Source organism: Saccostrea cucullata, unplaced genomic scaffold, assembly GCF_032062105.1.
Source record: "Saccostrea cucullata isolate Sc308-1 unplaced genomic scaffold, CSIRO_AGI_Scuc_v1 ctg269, whole genome shotgun sequence".
In the NCBI taxonomy this organism is placed as follows: domain Eukaryota; kingdom Metazoa; phylum Mollusca; class Bivalvia; order Ostreida; family Ostreidae; genus Saccostrea; species Saccostrea cuccullata.
Genome location: NW_026935187.1, coordinates 547,257 through 571,484, shown reverse-complemented (window position 1 = coordinate 571,484; position 24,228 = coordinate 547,257). Strand labels below are relative to the sequence as shown.

Genomic DNA, 24,228 nt, shown 5'->3' with positions numbered 1-24,228 from the left:
AATGAGTTATAAGTATTCCTGCAGTGATTTTTATTTCCCGTCCCCTCCTTACTTAGAGAATATTTTTTCAAGACATTTACTCCCTTACTAAAACGAGAGAAATCGATCTTTCAGTGTCCATCCCTGGTCTGTAGACGCTGCGAATTTATCTGCTGAAAGAACATAATGAGGTAATGATGCCTCAAATAGATGCTGGCAACTACCAATACACCGCGCATAGAAAGAAAAAGTCAGCGCCATTGTTTTAAAGAATAATGTTTTAGAGATAAGGAAAGTACTATGATTAACAGCATCATTTAGAACATCTTACAGGAGTGTTTCAACGCATTTGATGCCAAAATTCACTCAATTCAATTTTCAGCAACTAATAAAACTTATACCTCGATAATTATTGGGATCGTCTGGATCACCCTTCTTAAAAACAGGCACAATAATTGCATCAGACCATTGTGTTTGAAAATAACCAGATGTTAATATACGATTAAAAATAATATGTAAATATGGTAAAAATATATTCTTGAATTCTATAAAGTATTCATTCAAAATATAATCAAGGCCATGAGATTTTTCTCGTTTAAGACAATCTATAGCATCCGATATTTCTTTTTCAGTGATTTCAGTATCTAATTCTTCAAACACGGTATTTCCTGTGTCCACGGGGGATTCGTTATCCATATTGGAAGAAGATGTAGATAAATCTTTAAAATGCCTTTGGAATAGTTCCAAATCAATTGATGTATGTTTTTGTTTTCTTTTTCGAAAATGCTTATAAAATATTTTTGGGTTATCTTTCCGGAGATGATCCAATAAATCGCCTTCTTTCCGTAAATACTCTGAGTTTTGCTTCAGAATGCTTGTAATTTCTTTTAGCCTCGGTTAAATTCAAATGGTTTTCTCTGTTTTTCGTATTATTAAAACGGGTGAGTGCTGAGCGATAAATCCTATACTTTTCTTTGAGTTCTACATTGAACCAAGGTTGGTCTGGTAATTTCACACATAAATGAGAGCTTGTTTCACCTGGATTATGAACCGGTTTTGTAGGCCTTTTGTTAACTTCAAAATAAGGTCGCATAAGGTCAGTCAAACGTGTTGTAAGCAAATCGATCGATACATCTATACTAGACTGGGACTCTGACGGGGTGTTTTGTAAGCATGACACAAGATCTTCAGAATTCTCAATTAAAGCCGCTTGGTCCGATTCTAATCGCTAAAAATATATATTCGTTTTTATTCTTGCAAAATAATTGTCCATAAATTGTTTCACTTTTTGTCAAATTATATCCCCGAAGTCTTTTTCTTTCAAAAGATATCAAAATTCAAAAGTTAAAAAAAATAATTTTTGTTAGGTCACACAAAATAATCCTATGTTTATATCGCGTGAAATCACCTTCGAAAAATTAAATTTATTGCTTACATGTATATCTCATGAAGATCGAACCCGAGCATTTTTTTAACAACAAAGTACTTGTACATGGACAATATGTTAGCCTTCGTTACTAAATTTCCTTTAAAGTAAATATCTGATTTTCCTTTATTCTTTAACTAAGCATATTAATATAAAAATTACTATGGATTATATTCAATGACTTAGGCTTCTACTAATGGAAATAAAAATACTCGGGTTTGAATTATCTTCATAATTAGATAAAACCGATAAATTTATTTTTTACAAAGGTGACTTCACAACAGATCTTAACTTCCTGTCAGGAACTTCTGTTTATCAATAAGGTTTTTGATCTATGTTTTCCACGTAAGAATTGTTGTAATAAACTATTAAACCAATCTCACAATTTATGTTTGTATATTATCTAAGTAATGACCTACTTTTATTGTGTAAGATAATATGTGCCTGTTTCGGATTAAGCGGCTTTAAAGCTGACCTGGCTTGGGAAAACAAATTCTGGTTCCAGACGAATTGCGAATAAACTTGGTTTTCACTCTCACTATTCACAATTGAGTTACATATAATATTTTTTGATTTCAATCTAAGATGAAGAGGTGCATGATCTGAATACATGTTAAAATTTGCAACAATAAACTGATCAATTTGTGGAAATACATCAGGGGTAGTTATAACATAATCTACAACACTCATGCCCCTTGGGCCAACGAATGTATAATCTTTGTCCATACCCGACTTATGACGCCCATTCAAAATTCTCAGCCCACTACTTTTACAAAGTGATAATAATTTGTTACCCAGATCATTAACAACCATATCAGGATTTGTTCTACTTTGGATATGTGTATCTACGCCATAAAATAAAACTTCACTCAATTCTCTCAAAACATCATTATGTAATATATCATGCATTATGAAATCATTTGCGCTTGCTGTTCTTGCATTAGTGTCACCAATCAACATGACTTTCCCAAAATTCATATATTCAACAATTTGGTTTTCGAGATCACTAAATATATCGCAATCATAAGTTTGGTAGAAATTAGAACTGCTTGGTGGTATATACACACAGGCCATATACATATCTTCAGGGCTTTGTAATATACATTTATCAAGCTTAAGCCCTTTAATAGTGTCATACATATTTTCAAGAACAGATACATACTGCTTAATATTTTTACGAATTAGAGTAATACAACCTCCACTTTGCTTAGATTTTGAAAATTTTCTAGGAAAAACAAAACTATAAAATCCTTCCACCTCAACAGAGAACTCCTTTTCGATCCAGCATTCCGTTAAAAGGATGATGTCATATGAGAGGATAAAACAACGGAAATTTTCATCGTTGAATTTAGACGAAAACCCTCCGTTTATGTTCCAACTAATGACTTTTACACAATCATTCTCCACTATCCCCTAGGCATCACTTCCCCAATTTTCGGCACCCTGTGTTTGACTCGCCACGGGCTCGTCTTCGTCGTGTTCATCTCTGTCACCCTCAGTTTCCCATGTGGTCCCTCCCTTGTACAGTTTACCGCTGATGTAAAGTTTATCGTACTTCAACACTGCTTCTTTATTTTGTCCTAACGCTGCATGCATAACGGGCATTAAGGCTTTCCGTTTCTCCACAATTTCCCCTGGGAATTGTTCACGTGCACTGTAGTCGGTATTTTTTAGCTCAATACATAAACATCGGGAGAGTAATGATATAGCGATGATTTGGTTTTAAATTATTGTATTGACATATGTTCCTGTAACACTCTCCGAGGAACATTTCACATTTGTCTGTAACTTCATTCTTTTTTTATACACCCCGTTGGAAAAGTGGGAGGATATATAGTGATGGGGATGTCCGTCCGTCTGTTTCGCTTTGGCGTAACCCATCTCTTATCCACACCTCCTATTATACCACGGAATGAAATTTAGTGAGACTTTCACAGAATCTTTGTTTACGTAGTGCTATTGTGCACCTCCTATAATTTTACTTTTTGATCAGACACATGTTTCGGGTTTCTTTTATCCGCAGCTACTCCTATACACCTGAATAAAATCTAAGAATACTCTATACAGATTCTTTATTACATAATACCATTGTGCACCTCTGATTTAACTTTTAGATCCAACTCCTATTTCTGGTTTCCAGAGCAAAACATATAATTTGCCACTATAATCATATGGGAGGGTATCATTTAGTGATCCCAGTGCTCACTAACCAAAGACACTACCGAAAGAAAGTTTTTACAGAACTAATTTTATTTCAAGTGCTCGAATTACAAACAGGCAGCAAATAAACATTTCAAGGAAGCAGAATTCGAACAAAATTTTTTAAGTCAAAATTTCGTATTTTCAACAGTCGTTACATTGACGTTGTAAAAAAACCCAAAAACATTTCATTTGGTCCTTTCTTTGTCCGACATTTTTATGTCAATTGTTATGCATTTGTTTCCATGGGCATTTGAGCTTTATTACTGTTCCTCTTCTCTATATAAACATCAAATTCATTTCATACGTCTAAACAATCTAATTATTCTTGTATATTGACGGTATTGGGTGATTCGACGTTAGAATAGGTAATATGTATGATTATTTCACTGTTGATGACTTTTGAAATCCATTGGAATTCCACTTTAACCTTGAATGCCTATCGATGTACACAGTTCTATGAAAATATCCCTATGCACATAAATTATATACATTTATGATATACGATTTTGATCAGTAATACCCTTGGTGTTTATATTCACACATTCCCTTAAAACAATCTTCATATGCATGCAATTTTTATTTTGTCTTAGATATACTTAAAAAGTTTACTATTTAAAATGTAACAATCTTTTCTACTTTCAAACATAAATCCTCTTTACAAGGAAAAAAAACGACATACTCAAAAGAATTATCAAATTATACAAAATATGTTAGGTCATCAATAAACAGTATTTATTTGTTATCTAAATCAGCTACAAAAGCAAACGATATATATAAATCAAGTTACTACAAGAACAGTATAATTATTATAAATGTGCAAGAGAGGATGAGGTTAAAATTGTCAATATCTTTGATATTTATTGCCGTCCACATGACGAGATCCGCCACTAGATTTGAAGTGATGCAGAGGTGCGTGGCCAACATAAGAATTTCTGTTGTAGAATAAGGACGAGTTGGCATTGTCCCGGGAATCTGTGTTTTGTTTTCCCGCCAATGCAAGGTCTCTCCAGTTTCTGATTGGTCCATTGTCTTCCTGTTGTTTATTGTGTTGTTTCTTCCTATGTAATAATTATATAAAATACATTTATGACTGAATTAATCCAGTGTCAAAACAGTCTTTACAATTTAAAAAAAAATATTGTATTTGAAAGAAGTTTTATTTGATTTTTATTTAAAAATGATGAAATTAACCTCTATCTGAGAGGCCAGCATATACGGCAGACTTTTATAAAATGCATTTTAAATGAAAGCTATTTTCCTCAACATTCAATTATAATGCGTAATAAAAATTCCAACCGGCCTAAAATCAAAAGAAATGAATACTTACGATTTACTACATTTTCTGGCTACCAGTCCTATGATAATCATTAATAACACTATTCCAGCAATGGAAGTCGAGGCTCCGACGATCAAATGAGTGTTTGTTACTTTTGACGGATTCGATTCTTCTAAGGAATCTTCTGTGTTAGATGATGTAGTAGTGTCCATAACTTCATTGGTGGTTTCTGTTGATTTCGAAGTTGATATACTGAGGCTTTGTTTAAGTTCAATGGTTGTTGTAGCTGGAGATGTATCTTCTTTTGCAGTTGTTTTGCCGTCATTACTTATTACCGATGTTGTAATTGATTTGGAAGTTGATGACAGAGAGGACGTCAATGTTTTTGTGTTACTTGTAGTTGTCGTTTTTCCTGAAGATGTTGTTTTGAAAGTTGATGGCGATGTTATTTGTTGAGTAGATGTTAAGCTTTCAGTTGTTGTTTCCTTGTTTGTAGTAGTTGATGGCGATGTGATTGGTTCAGTAGTTGTTAAGCTTTCAGTTGTAGTTTCTTGGTTTGTTGTAGTTGGCGGGTTGGTAGTGAATGCTTGTGTTTTTTCCGCTGTCGTTGATGCCCTTGTCGGTGGATTGAATGTTGATTCAGTTGTTGATATCATTGTAGTTGTATCCCCAGTTGAGGTTGGTACATCTTCCGTCATCTCTGCTGACTCAGCTGATGTTGTTATTGTCGACGCTAATGTTGTTGATTCAAAAGAAGAAGAATCCAAAGATGTGACCTTGTTTTCCAAACTTGTGCCTTGAGAGGTTGTTATTGTATATGTTGTTTCGTCTTGTTCAGCAGTCGTTATAGAACTTGTAGTCTCTTCCATTTGTTCTGTTGATCTACTCATCGTGGATTCTGTGTCAGTGTGAGTCATTGTTGTTGACATACTCTCTGTTGTTGTTGTTTGTCCACATGCTACATAGATAAAAAAATACAATTTATTATACTTAACTTTACTACATGTACTGTTAACAATTTTAATTGGAGCTCAAATCACATCCCCATACAATGCAAAAGGAAAATATAAAGTATGATAGTAAGATACTTGCATTGATTTTCTGTCCAGTTGAATTGGTGATTTGTTGAATTGCAGTAAAGACACTCATTGGTTGATCTATTCTGCATCGGGCTAATGCACACACTATCGATGTAACAGAAATCGTCCTGCAAAAAATATATAAACAAGATTTTCCAGTTTAACGAATGCATGTAACAAACACAAAAAAGATTTTTCAAAATAGCTAGAAAAATTTAACACAGAGAGAGAGCAGCACGTACCTTTAAGGTGAAATACACATTTCCTGACTCATTGTTGTACTCCTGACAGTGCGATTGGTATACGATAACATTATACGTGTCTGTATAACGTACTCCGTCATTGGAGATGTTAAACTTGATTTCGGTCGTCCAGATACCCGTTGTTTCATACAGAAGCGGGCAGTATCCCTCAAATAACGTCCTCTCTTGTAAATTCATCTGTCTTTGATGACTTTCTTCTGTTTGGTTAATCTTTGTCTGAAAAATAAAATTGAAAAAAAAGTGTTATTGCCGAAAAATGAAATGATGATATAATGTTGTCAAAAGAACAAGTTTATTAACACTGAAGGATTAATTGTGTGTTATTTTACGTCCCTTTTGAAAACATTTACCGTATGAAAACGTCATACAGTAGCGGTGAAGAGCTTCAAATTTAGACGTTAACCTGGCCATTGAGTAAGGGATCATTATCGTAAAAACTTCTATCGTATCACATAAAATTTTCTTCAGCAATGCATTCAAGAATCCAACAACTTTTAATTTAAAGTACATGTACAAAACTTTTGACGAATGAACAAGCACTTTCTTTATTCATTATCTTAGGTTTGTTGCAGCCAAGGTTTAAGTCGACGATGGCCCTAATCACTTTGCGAGACATCTATAATTGAACGTTTATTATATATTCAAATGACAATCAGAAGTACCTGTTTCACAGTTAGATAGCATATTGAGTCCATGTTTTCAAAGAAATATTTTCCCATTATTGTTGCCTCTTTACAGGTTTTAGAGGACAGATCACACAGTCCGGCCCCGGGAACGCTTGTTATGGTAGGAGGTGCGAGTAAATCAAAGGAACAGTCGCTTCCTCCAAAGCCAGTGTCACAGGTACAGTTACCTTAAAATAAATATAGGGTAAACATGTTGTCCACATCTGAGATGATCGTGAAATGACTATGAAATCTTTGTAACATATAAAATTCTTATAATTCATTTTTTTAAAAATTAATAAAAAATGTGAAATTACGTTTAAAAATTATTTAATCTTATTTTTTATATGTTGGATTTTGCAAATTCTTTTTTCTTTTTTAAATGAGAAGATAAGCAAATACAGTTTCTTTACTCGTATGATGTAATAATTGGCGTACCGCCATCACAAGTGCCACGTCCGGTACAGTTGCTTGGACAGAGGTTTTGTATTGTATACGTTACTTCCGGTTCTGCCTCTTGCAGTGTGGCATTTAAAAGCACAAAAGTAGAACATTGCTGTAGAGCGGCTTCAACGTGAATCTGTGTTAGGTTATCATCGCCTGTCAACTGAAAAGAGACTTATGCATTCGATATTTTTTGTTCAAACCTCTATATGCAAAGACGGACCACATAGACAAGCATAAAACGATGTACCTACTGGTTTGATTTTTTAAAGCGTAATTGTTGTGTTAATAATATATAATAGAGTTACATAATAGGAAATCACTTCCTTTTAAACTTCAATTCATTATAAGCATGTTTGCTGTATTCATGTTTTACTGTACAAATTATTTTATACTGTAACAAAAGATACCACAGTATATTCCTAAATCGTCATATAAAGTTCTTGTAATAAACCTACTCTTATGTCTTCGATGCAGTTCGACAAGGTGACATTACTAAGGTCAGTCACATGTTTTTGACAGATGTTGTATTCGGGTGAATTTTCAAAAGCCTGGAGACAAACTCTCTCTGAGTATTCAGTCGTCTGTACGTAGGAAATCGTGCGTTTCCTTCTCTGAAATTGTTAAATGAATAACATTTTATCAAGATGATACTATTGTTAATTTTTCGCAGAAGATTATATCTTTATTTCAATTAAATTAGTATGAAATTCTATATTTTGACTTGAAAACATGATGAATCTAAAGGTTTTCATGACGCAAATAACTTCAAAGTATTTTAACATAATAATTGAAATAAATTTTAGGAATTAATTACATACAAGTAAAGGATCTCTTTCCATGGACATATCGGAAACATCCCGTTTTCGTCTTCTGTTCTGTACAAGATCTACATTACACTCATACTGTTTGCCTCGGTTTGAGTTGCAGGGTGTAAACGTATTGTAGGAGCACTGGGTTTTACCGTCCTCCGTGCATGCGCAGTGAGGTACTAGAATCGAGGACACTGATTGCAAACTGCTATAAACTAAGGAGTTACCACTGAAGAGATTTTCGTTGTCCGGAATCCTAGGTATAAAGGAAATGGTTAACAAATTTTATTTGACATCGGATGAATCACGTTATATCACTTTTTTTGTAAACGTTGATCTTTAAACTTACATCCATGACCTAGAGAAGTCATTAGGATAACTCTGACTGATGTCGTCTGTAATGGTACTGTTTCTCCTTCTGAAGTCATTTTCCTTAACGCCATCAAAGTACCCACATAAACCATCAGCATTTCCTATATCCATTGCAGACGGGAGGATCTCTAGGTCGATGTTATAATGTCCACTCCATTCCATGATATAAATGGCAAGTGACGTACCAGTGGGGAAATATATCTGAATATATATGCTTATTAATAATTATACAATGTAAATATAAAATAAAATGTATATATTTTGGAGTAGTATACACATGAAAAAACATTACTGGAACCAGAACAAAACTGTGAAATACATTTGCAATCGTAAACATATACTTGTTAAGAAAGCGTTTTCTCTATACAGTACATACATGTACAAGTAAAAAGATTAATTAACTAACTAATTCGTGAGCGATTTCTGTTTAATTTTCTTTTTGTCCGCTAGAACTTTAACCTTGCCAATAACTTTGAACGCTTGATGCAAGAGCTTTTGTGACTAAGCATTTATGTAGGTACTAATGTATTTGACTCCCTTAGACCGTTATAGACGTTTGCGAAATTTACCATACATTACTTTAATTATTCTTGGCTGTAAGGTTTGAACGGCGTATTATAAGGCTTTTGTATTCCATTGGAGTATTCCATGTGTCAAGACAATTCTTCATTGATACAACAATGTTTTACTTTTTAACATTGGCATAAGAATTTTATCTTCTAAAAAACATAACCTTTACCATAACTGGTATGGTGGATTTACGGACTTTATTATACAATACCTTATGTATATATTTATTTGTTAACACTTAACATATCTTTAACATACATGTTTCAGTGCACTTTACTAAAGGTAGGATTCTTCTTTGGTTTTTGAGTGGATAAAATAGTCAATGTATATTTGCTTATATATCTTATATATCTAGGTGAAAGAGATTTAAAAGACCATCTTTTTCTTTCCTCATCACAATTGTACAACTTTAAATAAAATTGGAGTGTTGGAGAGCTATATATACATGTATTTTTGGGGGAATGGTGGCGTATGAAAATATCTTTTTTCAGCTGCTCTCAAAATTATTATAGAACTTTAGTTATAATTTTTATACAATCGAAGACTAGAAGAATTTTTCAAATGTTAACGCTTGATGCAAATAGCTTTCCAAACAAATTACATTTATGTTTTTTTAAAATCTTACAATCTAAGTGCTATGAGCAAAAAATATATAGAAAATGTTTTTACTCCCTAATACTAAACGTTCAAAATTTTTTTAGTTTTTGTATCATATATCATTACTTTTTTACCATATGCGAATTACGAAAACTTTAGGCGTATATAAAAATAACTTTTCATTGTAAGATTAAAGACAAGAGGCCTATTCCATGTGTCATGTAACAACTTTTGACAATTGAATTTATTTCGTGTTTTAAACCAATGTTTTAATTTTTAACATATTGCTTATCATAATTATACACTTATCTTACTAAAAAACATAACCTTTACACTTTATAACCAGTTATGCACCTGGATTTACCCACGGACTTTATTAAATTTTTAAAATTTTATCATATACTTTTTTTCGTATATATTTGATTATGTATTTCAAAGTTAATTTATTTTCAACATAATGTTAACAAGGGGCATAAAATTCATGTATTGCATGTTTTTTCATCATAAATATATAAAAACTTAGATAATTGGCATAATTTACATGTAATACATGTAGTGGATAAAAAATGATTTTCAAAGAATATATTTTCTTATATAATCAATATATCTAAAGTGGCAGAGATTTAAAAGAACACAAATTTGGTTGAGGTGCCATTCTTGCTCATCATAACTATGTACTTTGTTTATTTAATAGAAAGGACAAATTTTTAAATAATAAATGCATTTTCACAATATATAGAGCCCAGCCTTAACACCAGAACCCCTGGTGGCGTATGAAAATACAAATCTTTTTTGGTCCTCATAAAATTGTTTGTTTATTTGATACCCAGGAGCAGAATTTAGTTTTAATTTTTTTCACATATAATCGAAGACTACCTTGGGGCCATAGAATTTTTCAAATTTTGAAAGAGGCAACTATCATAACTATGGACTTTTTTATTTGATATCCAGAAGAGAACAAGATTTTCAAAGAATATATCATTTTCAATATAATTTGAATTTCCCCTTAACAAACTACATTTATGTTAAAATTCACAAATCTTAAATATAAACTATGTACTTAGCAAAAAATTCATAGAATTTATGTTTTTCACTATATATACTAAACCCTTCAAAACTTTTTTGTTTTTGTACCATTTTTGTATATCATACCACAGTTTGACTTTTTTCCATAGTGAAAAGATTTTTAAAGAAAACTTTTTAAATATATGGCGCATATAAAAATAACTTTAATATGCTGTAAAAATTGGTTGAAATTGGTTCAGTGGTTTCAGAGAAGAAGAAAATGTTCGGATGAGCCAAAATCCATTTTTGTTAGGTCACTATTTGTGTCAATTTGGGTAATATCATCTCATAGACCCTATATGTTAATATCTTTTTATGAAAATAGAAAAAACATTTTATCTTTGGAAATAGAAGACACTATCTCATGATTGGATGCAGTTATTTTTTATTCTTAATGACCATGGAAAAGGTAATGACCTTGACCTGACCTTGACTTTAATATAAAACGGTCAAAACTTATGTAATTGATACCATCACTTATTAATATTGTCATCTTGATTCTGTGAGAATTTCCAAAATTTTTAATTACAAGAAATACAGTTTTGTGTGCGAAGAATCTTACCTTAATGGAAAGAATTTTGTTCTGACTTAAGTTTGTTTAACGTTCTAACCTTGTAATACTTGTCGTGGATTTTTGTGACTTTTAAAACATTGTCCTCACACAGGTCATAGCTGATGACGTTATTTTCTCCACACAAATCTATGACGAAGACATCTCTTCCTGCTCTAGCTGCGACTGCGCAGACGCACCAAGGACCATCGTATGAAGGGATACAAAGATGATGTTTAGACTGAATCTGAAATTTAGTTAAAAGTTTTAGAAAAAAAAAAATAATAACTCAGACCATCATTGAAAAAAAGCATGTTTGCCAAATTTATACAGACTGACTAAAATTTCCCTGACCTTTTTCTTTTACGTACAAAATAGAAATAATCCCCCTTTTTTATCCAATTAACTTTTTTAAACGTCATTTCCTTGTATTTTGGTTTAAGGTCAGACGACACATTCCTCAAAAATAAATAATTTTTTTGCAATAATATGTCATTGAAGTCTGGATATTAAAGGAATTTTCTCACATAAAATTAAGGCACCATACCAGGCATTTGGCCATGATAGCACAGGGTGATGTTTCTAATAAATCCCACATGGGTAATCAACTGATTGGCCAGTATCACAATTTTTGTTGTACTCATATTTTAATAACATATTGAAAACAATGTTGAAATCCCAAGAGAATGACAAAAATGTATATTTTTTATATAATAACAAGAAATGCAAGAGAAATGTGTCGTCTGCCTTAAAATTTACTCCCCTACCAACCCGATGCTTTCCAAGTCGCAAAATTAAGGGCAAGCAAACATATTTAAAGAGGGGTTCACATGAATGTATGCCTAAGTTTCTATCCTCTGGCATCATTTAGACACTCCCGGCTTTTGGTAATAAATGTTTATGTGTAAATACTTCAGGTACGTAATTAAATTTTATCACCAGGAAACTACAGTAAAAAAGGCTTTTAAGATTAATCACACCTACCCATTGTAGTTGATGTTGATTTCGATAATTTATAAATTTTCCTGGTATCTGACATTCGTATGATCTGAAGGAGAGAAAAAATGATTATTTTATCTCTAAAATAAATATCTGATAGACGACATTTTTTTCATGTATCATATCGTAGATTATAGGCAAATTATTATTGTAATAAAATCATTTAATAAAAAGAATCCCACTAAATTGATTGCCTTCTTTAAACTTATATGTTACCATCTACAAAAATATTTGCCATATAAGTACATTGTAAAAGAGTGATTTTTCCCTGTAAGAATTATATACATCTCATGTTTTTTTTTTTGCATTTAATTATATAAGCCCGTAACCAAACATAAAGAAAAAATTAAATTAAGCACTTTAGACGGATATCACTTCATCAGTATTTTCTTTAGGAACGTTACTTTCAAAAATAATATATTTTACATGATAATGTAATTTATGCATATATGCAGCTCACAATTTCAAGGTACCAACCCTTAGCAGAGAGTCTTAAGCAGTATTTAGTCTTGTTTCATTCAAACGCTTCATCAAATACAGAAACATGTAAAAACTAGTGCTAATTGTAACGGGGACCGTTACAGATGTTCCCCAAACGCTCCCCAACTCCCTTTTGGTGCCATATTCCCTGTAAACTTCATTAAATAAGACAAACTGTTTTGACTTTACCAACGTTTACCCAGAAGTGTACCAAGTTCATTCAAATTTTAGCATCACACGCGTGCGCGTGTGAATGCATGTGCGTAATGACCATATCATCTTGCCTATACAATCTATATATTTAAATACACTAAAAATTAAAGTATTTAATCCAAAAGTATTAAACAATACGCTCATTCAAGTGTATTTTTGATTTTACTCATTTCACGTGCACGCATGTGCATACATGAGCATGGTAACCATACCTTCTTGTAAAAGTCCATTACATCTATCTATGTTCTAAATCCCACCCCGTTTGGTTGAAAACCAAGGGATTTATAGCTGTTTAAAGTTTCAGCCAATCAGATGGCAGCGCACGTATGGGCATGGTGACCATACCTTCTTGTAGAAGTCCATTATATCTATCTATGTTCCAAATTCCATCCTGTTTGGTTGAAAACCAAGGGAGTTATAGCTATATAAAGTTTCAGCCAATCAGATTGCAGCACACGTGCATGCGCATGCTTTCTTAAAAATTCTTATATATCAGTGTAGATCTTTATAATGTAGGACTATGTTCAAAATTTCAAAGGATTATGACAAGAAACAAGAAAGATATTGAGACTTTAGTGTCAGCCAATCAGAAAGCGCACGTGCAAATATTGCTATTATGACCATGTCATCATGTCTATACTACTAATATATCCTCACATTATGAGTTTCAAAGCAATTCATCAAAAAATAAAAAAGTTGCTGCTATATCGATTATATTGGTCATTTTACGTGTTGCACGTGCACGCTCTTGCAAGCACGTGCGGGCAAAATGACCTTCATTCCGCAAATCTACATAACATGCCTACTTACCCTAAAAATATTTTACCTACATAGGACGAACAGTTTACAAGATCATTCCCGGACAAAAAAGTACCCAGGAAGAAGAAGAAGAAGAAAAATAATAATAACTAGTGCTAATTGTAACGGGGACCGTTTTTTGTTCCCCAAACGCTCCCCAACTCCCTTTTGGTGCCATTTCCCTGTAATCTCTATTAAGTAAGAAATTCTTTATGAATTTAGACTTAATCAAGGTCTTAGAAAATACAAAATACATTTAAAAATAGGCATTGCATCTCATGTGCGTGACGACCATATTATTTTTTTAAAATTTTAATATACTTAATATCAAGGCATTTTATCCAAGGTATTAAAAAATACACTCATTCGAGTGTATTTTTAAATTTTACTCATTTCACGTGCAGGCACGTGCAAGCACGTGCATAATGACTAAACCTTTTTGTAGGGGTCCCTTATATTTATCTATGTTCTAAATCCCATCCTGTTTGGTTGAAAAACAAGGGAGTTGTAGCCATTTGAAGTTTCAGCCAATCAGATTGCAGCACACATGCATGCGCGTGATTTCATTAATTTTTATCTTTATCGTATTGGAGGATATCTAAATGATTGACGACATTTTAAAATTCCAAACATTTCGTCAAAAAACAAAGGAGATATAGCCATATAAAGTTTCAGCCAATCAGATTGCAGCACACGTGCATGCGCGTGATTTCATGATATTTTTCCTATATCATATTTTAGGATATCCTAATGCATGACTATGTTTTAAATTTCAAAGCATTTCGTCAAAAAACAAAGGAGATATAGCCATTTAAAGTTTCAGCCAATGATCGCAGCACGCGCGCATGCGCATGCTTTCATTTTTATATAGCATACTGCATCTTCATAATGTAGGACTATGTTCAAAATTTCAAAAGATTATGACAAGAAACAAGAAAGATATTGAGACTTTAGTTTCAGCCAATCAGAGCGAAGCGCACGTGCATGCGCGTGAGATCTTACTATTTTGACCATGCCATCTTGTCTATACTACTAATGTATCCTTACATTATGAGTTTAAAAAAAATTCATCAAAAAAAAGAAAAGTAACAGCAATATCCATTATATTGGTCATTTCACTTGTTGCACGTGCGCGCTCTTGCAAGCAAACGCAAAAAACCTTCGTTCGGCAAATCTAATAACATGTCTACTAACCCTAAAAACATTTTACCTTAGTCGGATGTGTAGTTTACAAGATCACTCGCGGACAAAATTTTCCCAGGACGAAAAATAATAAGAATAATAATAATAAGAAACAGAGTAAAAACAATATGTTCCCCAACTTCGTTTGGGGAACATAACTAGAGGAGATCTCGTTGCGAGCAACGAGTAGGTCTTCCGTTCGATTTTTGATACGATCATAAAACAACTTTAAATGAAAAAAAATATTCATATCAATTCCTAAAAATACGTGAGAACACATTTAAGAGTGAAATCTATAATTTTCAGACAACTTCCGGTCTTTATAATTCACTTCCGGTGTGACCGGAAGTACTTTAAATGACCTTAACTCCTCTCTGAGTGTGAAGGAATCATCCCTGATAATATCGATGAAAAATGCTCATTTTTTGGACTACTTCCGGTTTGGAAAAAATAACTTCCGGTGGACATAATATTACTCGAGACACTCTATTTGTCTCCATAAGAAACATTTAAAAAAGAAAAAAATAAAATTTTGCATATTTTTAAACTACTTCCGGTGGACAACGGACGTGACGGCAACAAAAACTTTATACAAAATTCAGTAGAGCCTGTCACAATCTATCATCCCTGAAAGTTTCAAGACTCAATCTCTAACCGTTTTTGTTCAAAAATGACACTTAAAAAAAAGAAAATTGTTATATCGCGATGACGACGGCAAAATAAAAAAAAACGCCCTAAGTTCATATGTTTTGCCATCATTGCTGAAAGTTTCATAAAAATCTGTTGAGGCGTTCTCGAGAAATCACCTGCACAAAATCAGTAAGAAAAAAAAATAATAATAATAGTGGAAAAGAAACAACAGAATCAGTAGAAGGTCTTCCGTTGGAAACGGAAGACCTTAATAATAATAATAAGAAACAGAGTAAAAACAATATGTTCCCCCAACTTCGTTTGGGGAACATAATAAAGGTTTCGTTAAATAAGCAGGTTCAGATAAACTGTGCTCCCCCCCCCCCCCTTTCGGTGTTTTAGTGGATAGGATGTCATTATGTATGGCATTTCGGATCAAATCTGTACTCCCTTCATTTTTCAAGCCAAAGAAGTTAATATGTACTGCAATCATGTCATGGAAAGTAATTGCCAAAATTACAAAAATAGGTCAGACATGAAGGGGAAGGTCAAAGGGTCAAAAATTTAAGCTTGCTCGGAAACATTTAGTTTCAGGCAATGCACATGTCAAATATAAAAGCCTTATATCTTAATTCTCATTAGTTATATGGAAAATATCATATTAGAAAAATAGGCCAAATTTTAAAATTTCGCTGGGACAAAGTTTTGTGTTATCAAATTAAAGGTAATGTAAATCTGAAATATGAAAAGCTCTATCACTTCTCATTCAAGGTTATGACTGAGATTAAAGGTTTTGAAAAGTTGATCAAAAGTGAAAGTCATTGCCATGGAATTAAAATCATAAAAGTATAATAGTGTATTTAGAAGGGTCTTGTCACAGGTAATGCACATTTTAAAGCCCTACAATTCTTTTTTCAAAGTTGTGGCTAGGCTATTCAAAAACATGTAATGTTTATTTTTTTGAAAAGTAGGTCAAACTTAAATGTCAAGAGATAAGAAATCATAGTGTAGAAAGAAAGGCCATGCCACAGGTACATGTAATAAACATGTGTTATAATTACATGAAAGACCTATCTTTTCTCTATCAAATGTTATGACCAATTTGAAGCAATGCTATTTGTTTTAAAGAAGGTCAAACTTTAGTGTGTTTTTTCGTAAAATGAGTTGTGAAGATTGTTAAGAAACGATTTTTTCTTACTTTCCGTCAAAAGTATACATGTGCGGATCTGCTCTTACACCACACGATCTTCCTTTCCAGTTTTCATTTCCTTCTCGAACACTTATCTGTAACATAAATCAAACCTTACCTCTATAAGCTTTGTATAAATGTGATTCCAGATGTGTGAAAAATACAAAATACATTGCGATAAATAATCACTTAGAATTAAAAAAATATATATATCAGGGAAATGCGCTTTATAAATGATTAATAATTATCTTTCAAAAATTACAGATACATCAATAACCGTAATAAAAAAAATTCATTTTGCATCTTTATATTGAAGATTTGAATGTTACAAAAAGCATACCGAAATGTCGGGCAAAGACACGTGCTCGAATATTTTACTTCCAACACCGTTAGTTCCCCCCGTCTTTAATCTTAAGGTCATCTGACTGTTTATGACGTAACCATCCGTGTCTTGACTATAAACCGGAAATGAAATGTTCTGCCTCCATTCGCCGTTTTCGTACTTGTGTTTTTCATTGTAGTTAAAGCTTTTAACTTTGACCTCGCACTGATTGGAGGAGCCCCCTCCACCACATGTAGAGGAATCGTCTGTTTTAAAGGTCATATGTATGTTCAGGTCGCTCACTGGTTGAGGAACATTATTTAAAAAAAGCGATTCGGAGGCCCATGGTATTGTCATCTCTAACTGGACATTCTTTGATCCTTTTCTTTCTAACTCAATGGTTGGATTCAGTATCTAAGAGAGAAAATGTATTTTTACTCTGAAAATGTTGTTCACAAACAGTACATTAAACATTCGATTAATTGATTGATTTTATGTTGTGTAACGTTCCTCTCAAGAAATTTTCACTCATATTGAGACGCACAAATTTTGTCCTATCTGGCTCCATCACTCTCACCTAAATTATAGCCAAAAATACTAATCACTTTACATCCAAGCCAATCACGCGACACGGAACGCCTTTTAAACAATACAGACACGATTGCAATGATTATTAAGATTAATGAAACGACGAAAATGTCCACAGCTATCTACTAATTACTACTAATTATACGAAATATAGATATACTACTTAACTTGTTATACTTAATAAATAGAAGCAAGTAAGTGTCACATTATGGCATATTTAAGCTTTACATGAATTACCTTTATTCCAGCAAAAAATGGATTTCCAACTTTGTAAAGACATGGAACGTTTTCTCTTTTGCGTTTTGCGCCCACTTTGCAGTGTACCTTACAATGAAACAAACAGGTGATAAAATCATGACATGTCTTACTTAATCGAAAGCTTCCAATTTAAATTGTTTCCCTTCAGACAAACAGGTAATCTACAATAGAGTTTATCTCGCTTTGATTGACAAATACATTATTATATATTTTGAAATTTAAATCAATTTTTACATATTTTGCAAGGAAAATCCATAAATAAAAGAGTTAATTAGTGGCATTATTAGCGAGGGTTTCAAGATGCTAAAACTGAATATTGCTAAAAATAATTGCGCTTTATTTGCAATAGCTTCTTAAAATAACTTTTAAAATCGGTAAACTTACTTCTCGTTAAAAATAAAATACCCATTTTTAAGGACAAATCGCTAAATTCGCGTCTCGCTAAAATATTTCCACTAGCAAGTCACGGTATTAAGAACCCTCTCTACACTGCACACTAAAGAGTTCTGATTCTAAGGTTTTTTTCTGCAGTTAGAATGATCTGCCCTTAGATCTAAATTCTAAAAAATAGAAATTTACACAATATTGCTCAATTTGTAATCAATTCAAGTATTCTCAACAATTTAAAAGGCCAAAATAAATTAACTGAAAGTGTTATTTAGATGTAATTTCTCCATTGAAGTAATTTACAGTGATTTCTATTCACTGATACAGTGTTGTCTTCGAACAATTTTCCCGGGGGTTAATGCCACGCACCATACATTGAAAATTAAATAAATAACTCAATATTAAATCCTTTACACAATATATTTTTCTCAATGTCCAAAAAAAATCTTGCAGTCGTGTAGAGAGGGTCCTTAAATTATGAAATTTATTTTTTCCTGCAAATCAGGACTCTTTTAAAGTTAAATAATATATATATTCTGGATAATAGTCACTTACGTCAGATCCAATCCTTTTCTCTGCTTTCAACATATCATGAGCCGTTATAACTGCTGTATAATTATTGGATTTATCAAATGTTTGGCTGACAACTTTTTGTCCATCAATGAACCAAATGACGTCATATAACAACTCTTCATCGGATTTCAAACTGAAGTTGCAGAGAAATGTCACTGCAGGGTCATATCTTATAATGTTGTTATTTTCTTCTTTCTTCCATGTCATGTTATGGTAAGATACGGATACATCTGATGGTGCCCAATCAACACCTTTTTCGAAAAAAAAAACAGGTATGTCAAGGAAAATCCCTTTATGAATCTGATGAAAGCCTCCTAGGCAAGCGCAAATTGACATTGATTCGTATGTAAAGAGACAATACTTACAATAATCTGTATCAACTGGAAAAGGGAATAAATAGATTTTAGTAGATGTATCATAATGAAAATGGTTGAAATATTGAGATTAAATTAAAAAAAAACCAAGATATTTTTGTGAAACACTGGAGCTTCTGTGTTGCAGCTAATGGCGAAGATTGATGTTTTTAAACGCAAGTCAAAATCTAAGGTCTACATTGCTCCTGTGGAAACCGTAGTTAAATGTTCAAAATTAATGACCAAAGCTCCAGTTTTTACTAAATGGGAACAACTCTTAGGTAACCGCCAACATCTCAAAAATATTGATACTCATTAAAAGTTCTTGTCAGAATTTATATACAAGTGAAGTGTGAAAGCCCGGACACTAACTGTTCAAAAGCTATGTTCAAGATTAAAGTTTGATTTTTTTTTGTGAACGTGAATCTCCAAGGTGAAGGTCAAGAGATCAAATTCGGTTGTACTCGTAGAAAAAGTTTTTGTCACAAGAAGTACATCTGTGAGATATAAAAGCCATAGTCCCACCTACTCCAAAGTTATGAACAAGGTTATTGTTTTTGCGGACAAAACCAGGCAGGAAGACAGTGAAGACAAAAGCTACATGTATATACCACGAATCTCCGATTAATGTGAAATAAAAACGACCTGAACAACAAACCTTTGTCACAGGTATCATTAGTCCACCCAGTAGCACAACCTCCAATACAAGACCCGTTATATCGGTCACACAGATACGGCGTTATACAGTGAATGCTACATCTCTGTGTACAATCACGTCCATAATAACCAGGGCTGCAGGCTGTATAAGAAAATGGAATTCCTCAATAAAATATATTGCAAATTCAAATGTGGAATTTTCCCGCTTATATTCTTCTTGATTTACATTTAAAAGTGCTTAGACACATATTTAATAAAATTTTATCATACTTTCTGTAGGTCCAATCACGACTCATATATTGCAATTATAATAGCATTTCACACGAAAATATAATAAATATAATTTTTCATCTGTATATAAGATACTGAAACTTCAAATATCTGGACGGGTTTGATCGACGAATTCTTGCACTATCACAATTTATACAGTGCAGGGAACTAATTTTGTTACATAAACCAGCATCAGGATCAGCATAAGTAGGATCAGGATAGAACTAGCATCAGCATCAGCATTTAAAAAAACAGCATTACTTGGATCAGCATCAGCAAGCAAAGGATAGAACTAGCATTGACCGAAGTGAAAACAGATAAAGGAAAGTCATTTAATACAAATTACAAATAAAAATTACCCCAAAAATTATTTTTAATGGCTTAAAATAGCGATGCTGTTTTTGAATTATCCACTTCCGGCAGGATAATCCTAATTCTGGTAGCATTACTAGCATTGACCTAGTTTCAAACCAGCATCAGGATAAGGATCAAACCAGGATCAGGATAAGGATAACTAGCATCAAAATCAGCAAGCAAAGGAAGCATCAAAATCAGCAAGCATAGAAAGAACCAAAATCAGCATTGATGCTGTAACAAAATTATTTCCCTTCACTGTAGTTTTATTCTTAACATAGGCCTCCGAAACAAACTGAAAGGGGTGGGGGCTAGTTGAAAAAGGGGGGGGGGGGGCTAAACTAACAAAAGATGGTTAACCCCAATGTTCAATGCCTTTATTATGTATATATTTGCAAAAAATTGGGGTTCAGACGCTTCTATTTAATACTTAAGTTCAGTGGCAGTTTTGTTGTGTATCAATAAGTACTAGCATTAAAATGTTAAAGAGAATTCAGAAAAGAAATGTGTGACGGTAAATACCCTCACTAGTATCGTTAGTATGTCCTTGAAGAGTTCTGTTCAGAGTTTCACAAATTGAACAAACCCCTGAAACATAAACTGCTTTTGTAAACAGGAACGAGTTATGTTCTTGATTCAAGTGGTGCTTAATTGTTAAAGTCTGAACACACCACTGACCACGGACTAACAATGTACTGTTAGCGCGGATTTTCCTTTCGGGCATTTAACTCTGATTTTTTTTTAGATTATAGTTTTAATGTTTTCATTCATATACAACAAAATTGCCACCGTGACTGTTCTAAAGTACATGTATTAAGAATAAAATTATAATTTGTGAAGGTGCAAGGACGTGTCAATAAACTCGATGAGAAATTCGAAGTTTCAATAACTCAGAAATAAAATAATTTTATTTATATATATTTTTTTTGTGAAATGATATTGCTACTTTTATTTCCTGCTTCTCCTGCTATTATTTTTTAACTGGATGTCGAAAAAGTGAAAAATCAAGTTAATCCTCCCTTTTTTATGACAAGGGAAAAAGTTTTCAACAGCTCAAATTAAAAACTAACCTTGATTGCACTTGCTTGATGTCCAACCATCTGTACAACCGAGTAAACAGTTTCCGGTCACGTGGTGACAAGTATCATTGAAACAATGTCTACAACTGTACACACAGTTAGCACCGTAGGTGTTGTTCGAACATTCTACAATATTTTAAGGAAACTTTGAATGAAAAGAAACTTTACAATATTTTTATTGTTGACCACATTTTTAAAAATATATGTCTTTGAAAATTATTTGTAAGTATATGTAACAGTATGATTATTTACCATTTGTACAGTTTACACCGGTATAACCAGCTTTGCAAATACAAGATCCGTCAATAGCATTACATTGATCACAATTTAGAGAACATGGTCTGCAAGGGCTACCGTAATGGTTCCATGGACATCCTTGCCAAAAAAAAAAATGTCATTGAATTAATGACGCAAAAAATCTAAAATCAACAGTCAGCAGATCTGTTAAGAGAATAGCTGTCTGATTTTTGGGGTTCATGATGTGATTTATCGAGTGTTTTGTATGATAATATGCATAAACGCCGCATATAATTATCACACAAGCCAATCGATTGATCATCTGACAGTTTATACACTTCTTACATTTACATGTACATGCTCTGGATTCGTCAAATGCACGTGCTACACTTTTTTTTTTAATCGGTCGTTATTCAAATTTGTGAAAATGGGTGCACGAGTGCTTAACATTATAATTCAAGAAAATGTTAATTATCTATGTGCTTTTTGCGCTCTTGAATTGTAAATCACTTTGTATTTGAGAAATTTATTTTCGCGTCATTATGCGAGACAATAGCTTGTGAAAATTTCACTCTCGCGTTTAAACATATTCCTTATGGTTACAAAGAGGAATAAGAACAATTCGTGAAAATTATTTCTCGCTAATAAAGAGTCAATGAATATCTTCTGAAAATAAGTTGTCGATATCTATATAAAGCAATGTACCATCAAATTTTGTCTGAATTCTACCTATTAAAATAATAATGATATTTTTAAAAAAAAGAAGAATTAAAACATGCCGTTTTCCTTGAACAGTAAAAAAATCTTACGTAATCATAATTACATGAAGGAAAAGTCATCAGATGTAATTGATCACTTTTAAAATCCAAAGTAATTGTAATTCAATCGATTACTTTTGAAAGTAACAATACCGTCCCTGACGCAAATGCTTTAAAATTGTCTACACCAAGTCTTGAATTGAAATTGCTAGTCGGTATAATTTTGTAAAATAGCATATTTTCATGGGGTCGTAATGGTTTGAGGAAAAACTTTCGGTTCGCGGAGATTTAGTATCGTGGATGAAGAATTGTTGAGTCGCATTGTAAGATTTTACGTTTCATGATGGACACGAATTCAGTGGTCTTTCAAGTATCGGAAAACAATGGAAAAGAATGAAAATTCACACCCACAAAAATATAATTTCACAGTTAACATGAATTGTCATATTTGTTCAGTTCTGTCCATTGAATTAGACAGACTTTATGATTCAAGATAATTAAAATATGAACACTTACCATGAATTTCTAATTCACAGAAGGAGAGTGAAGAGCTGTTAGTTTTTGTGAGGTCTTCAACAGAAATACTGAACGATAAATACAGAGAGAAAATGTGTTTAAGATACGGTATTTTTATGACAGTTGATGACGAGGCAGATATCTCTTCTTCCCCACTGAGTTGATCTTCTGATAAACAATACAGGCAAATGGTATATTGGAATCTTGTAGTGGATGTCCCTGTCATGAAACACAGAAATTTTAGAAAAATGTCATAAATTGAATATGTACTCAATGAAATACTGTAGATTTCTTATTTTGAGAGTAATTATCATTGCTAAAGGGCCCCTAATTGTCAATTATCTAGAATATAACATGAAATAGGCAAATTGACAGTTGATCAAGAAATTTGATGACTTCAGCAAAATAAAAAAAGTAAGTAATTGTACTTTGCGTGTGGTGCTTCTTGCAAAATTACGCAATATTCAATTTTAAGCGTCTATTTAGGAATCTACAGTATTGATTGAATATTGTTTAACGCTGAATCGGCAATTATTCAGCCAAGTTTCGGTCTACAGTTTTGAAGAACTATGCAAAGATACATAGCTCAAACTTGGCTATTTAGAAAAGAAATGACGTTTTGCCCTCTCCCTACATATGATTTCATGTATAAAATGAGTGGCGGGAGAAAATTTAATTATACATTTTGAATAAATCAATCATTATCCAATGCAATTAGATCTTATTGTAATTATTTAAAAACGAAAACGTTTATATCACCGAAATTGAATTATTAAAATTTAATTTTAAAAATATTATTACCTTGATTAATGATGTAAAATCGCATTTCTTTAATGTTATGATTAACACTCGCGGTTATGTACAAGAGATATGTCCGAAAGGAGGTAAAATCAATGCAGCCGGGCTGTGTAGTGGATCCATCAAACAACCGGTAGGAAGGTAAATAGTATACAACTGGATCTCGGTAATACATATAAGTATATCTTTGTAAAGCGACATTTCCATTATCTGAAAAATATATCATAGTGATAATATTTTAGTTGAGCATGCGTCTTCCTTTGGTTGTAATAACTTTCAGCTGGACC

The 24,228-nt window shown here is 32.7% G+C and overlaps 2 protein-coding genes across 3 annotated transcripts; both read right to left on the bottom strand.

Annotated features, from left to right (window-relative positions):
- Positions 1–3,648: 3,648 nt before the first annotated feature.
- On the bottom strand, positions 3,649–5,835 carry LOC134242129 (uncharacterized). Of its 2 annotated transcripts, none has more exons than XM_062724163.1 (2): positions 4,931–5,835; positions 3,649–4,661 (listed from the first exon to the last, which is right to left on the bottom strand). In XM_062724163.1, exon 1 carries the CDS (start codon positions 5,810–5,812, stop codon positions 4,931–4,933), a length of 882 nt encoding a protein of 293 aa, XP_062580147.1. In that variant the 5' UTR covers positions 5,813–5,835; the 3' UTR covers positions 3,649–4,661. The 2 variants fall into 2 exon arrangements, with proteins under 2 accessions (XP_062580147.1, XP_062580146.1); XM_062724162.1 differs by having other exon boundaries at positions 3,649–4,665; positions 4,935–5,835.
- Positions 5,836–5,919: 84 nt separating this feature from the next.
- On the bottom strand, positions 5,920–21,991 carry LOC134242138 (von Willebrand factor D and EGF domain-containing protein-like). The gene is made up of 17 exons (XM_062724170.1): positions 21,885–21,991; positions 21,624–21,758; positions 19,931–20,071; positions 19,285–19,299; positions 18,902–19,170; positions 17,939–18,025; positions 17,132–17,527; positions 16,801–16,886; positions 12,285–12,348; positions 11,362–11,547; positions 8,496–8,719; positions 8,156–8,402; positions 7,793–7,948; positions 7,329–7,497; positions 6,888–7,078; positions 6,205–6,441; positions 5,920–6,090 (listed from the first exon to the last, which is right to left on the bottom strand). Exons 5-17 carry the CDS (start codon positions 19,124–19,126, stop codon positions 5,920–5,922), a joined length of 2,439 nt encoding a protein of 812 aa, XP_062580154.1. The 5' UTR covers positions 19,127–19,170; positions 19,285–19,299; positions 19,931–20,071; positions 21,624–21,758; positions 21,885–21,991.
- Positions 21,992–24,228: the final 2,237 nt, after the last annotated feature.